Source organism: Penaeus vannamei, chromosome 37, assembly GCF_042767895.1.
Source record: "Penaeus vannamei isolate JL-2024 chromosome 37, ASM4276789v1, whole genome shotgun sequence".
Classification (NCBI taxonomy): Eukaryota; Metazoa; Arthropoda; class Malacostraca; order Decapoda; family Penaeidae; genus Penaeus; species Penaeus vannamei.
In genome coordinates this window covers 25416599-25419098 of record NC_091585.1, presented here as the reverse complement: position 1 = coordinate 25419098, position 2500 = coordinate 25416599, and the positions used below count along the sequence as shown (strand labels likewise).

The 2500-nt window shown below is 38.6% G+C and overlaps 1 protein-coding gene across 2 annotated transcripts in view; it reads left to right on the top strand.

The window, feature by feature from the left end:
- mTor (serine/threonine-protein kinase Tor) overlaps positions 1-2500 on the top strand; it is a 34165-nt gene that overhangs the window by 119 nt on the left and 31546 nt on the right. For both annotated transcript variants that reach the window (XM_070115326.1, XM_027372359.2), the window contains exons 1-3: positions 1-17; positions 1512-1655; positions 2342-2450. The exon at positions 1-17 is cut by the window's left edge and continues 119 nt beyond it. In XM_070115326.1, the coding sequence (XP_069971427.1) occupies positions 1542-1655; positions 2342-2450 (223 nt within the window). In that variant the 5' untranslated portion in view covers positions 1-17; positions 1512-1541. The remainder of the gene's footprint in view (positions 18-1511; positions 1656-2341; positions 2451-2500) is intronic.

Below are 2500 nucleotides of genomic sequence, written 5' to 3'. Positions count from 1 at the left end.
GACGCGAAGATGAGCAGGTGATTGTGTTTTCCGTGCGTTCGGGAGGGACTTGTGAAGCGGGAGGACCGATGTCGCGGCGTATTACCGGGATTTAGAGGAAATGTGAAGGGTTTCGGCGTGACCTCTTTGGGCTGCCTCTCCCTGCGCAGTTGATGGATCTCATGCGCCCCTTTTCGTGGGTTTATGACCTTTCTCTGTTATTACCGATTAGACCCCTTGGCTGCTCTTCATGCTTCTGACGTGGTGGAGACATGACGTAACTAAGAGAGGAGTTTTCACTAATGACAGTAGATAGACTACGAAATAAGTGATTCACAATGCAAGTTTATAAATGGATGGTAAAGTACTATTTCAGACTGGTTTATTGTTGATTTGGTCGTGTTTTCGTCATATAAACGTATTATTTTGTATTTCATCATGTATTAGTTGTAACTCATGTCTCATGTTCATATTGTAGTTGAGATATGTCACTTACAGCAACGCGCGTAGATGGAGGGAAATGGACACCGCCATCTTATAGAGCGGAAGAAATAGAGTAAGATACGACATATTTTAAGCTACAGCGACCTCATAGTCACCGTTAAATAATGAAAATATAATGCACAGTTGCCGCTCAGATTCTAAGTCTCTTATCTTATCTTGCCAGGAATAACACAGCATGGACTGATTAACTCATCACAGCGATGTCCGAAGTAGTTCATGTGTTACAATGCGCATGTCAAAATGATATTTAGATGATTATCATTGTCTGCTGTTATTTATGCACTTAAAGTCTTATATCCTTGTTATTATACTTCATTTACATGTTTCAAGATTGATTTATAGCCTTATATAGAATTGTCTGAGCATTATGCGTTTCACACTTTCATTCACAGCCGCGAGGTTTGATAGTTCAAAGTCGGCCATTCAGTGACAAAATGCCAGTGAGAAATGTTACGTGTCCAGTATTCTGTAGATTCTGGGTTATTTTTAAGACTTATACAGTGGTAATGAAGAATAATTAGATTTTAGTGACCATGCCAGTTTAATATCTAGGCCCATCAAGAACTCAAAATGCCCAAAAAGGTGATTAAAATCGAAGCAAATGAAAGTTTGACATTTCCAGTTATAAAGGTATTTGGTTTATTATTTTTCAGTTTGAATGCAGCTCTATCTTGCCATACATACTGTGAGGAAGAGAATGTGTCTCGGGGATGTGTTGGGGGCAGAGCCCCCCATCAACCCTCTCCTTGGGCAGTGCCTAGTCACAGCAACTTAAATTATTAGATTAGGCTGGTTTATTGGTAAATACGTTTTATTGGGAGTTTGGAATGCTTGAATTCCCATAGAGTTTTGCTGGAAGGTGTGTTGGGTTCCTGTAGAGTTTTTGAATTTTGGATCATTAGCCTTTAGTAGTTCGAAGATGGCGGTTTGTGTTTTTTGTGCTTGTTTTACATATTTTTGATTGTTATTATTCTTATTTAAACCTGTTTTACCCCATGAATTACTGACATCATTGGATACAATTACAGTGAGAGGAATGTGAGTGACTGACAGCCAAGATGAGTAATGTGAAGATGACCCAGTTCGTTGCGGGGCTTAAGTCCCGCAACGAGGAGACCAGGGTGAAGGCAGCATGTGACTTACAACGTTATGTCACCACGGAGTTGAGGGAGGTAAGTCCTTCTAACCATTTGTAAAAATGATCTTGAATATTATGGATAACTTCATAAGATTTGAATTTAATAGAGTTTTTGTATGCATGTGGAATTATGTGACTGATTTAGGTTGTTGTAGTGCTTTACCAGGAACGACTCTAAGCAAGTGGGTTTTAAATCTGCTAATAGGTTGAGTTTTGCAAATACATCCACTTGGCCTAGCTGTTCCTCTCTGCCAGTTTCAAAATCATTTGCAGGAAAGTGGCATCATACCCCTTCCATGGGAGCTGATGTGAAACCATATAAGCAAATTTTCATTTATTTTCAGCAAGTGCCTTGAATACATTGTTCATCTATTACTGGCTTTGTGCCATTAGGTGCTCAGAGAAAGGGCAACAAGCCACTTCCATCCTGGTTTTTGTTAGATAAAACCTGTAGACTTTCCAAGTATTTTATTATTAACTAAGGAACCAGCTGCAGCTCAGTGTTACTAGAATATATGTGGTACAGGTTGATAGTATTTGCTTGAGCATAAAATGTGGAAGTTGTATCAATTGCTTGAAAGCGTGGAACAAACACTTTGGAATTAAGATTAAATACCAGCTGTCTGGGATTCAGTAGAAGTTTAAGAACTGCCATTTAGAGCATTTACTTCTTTTGAAGTTATGATAATCGATGTATAATTTTGTGATGCATGATTCTAGGTCTCTCTGGATGAGTTGCTGACATTCCTAGATGAATTCAACCATCACATTTTTGAGATGGTGTCCTCCAATGACATCAATGAGAAGAAGGGAGGCATCTACGCTATTAGTAAGTACATGTACATCTTTTTTTTTTTTTTTAAGAAAGCAAGATTATTT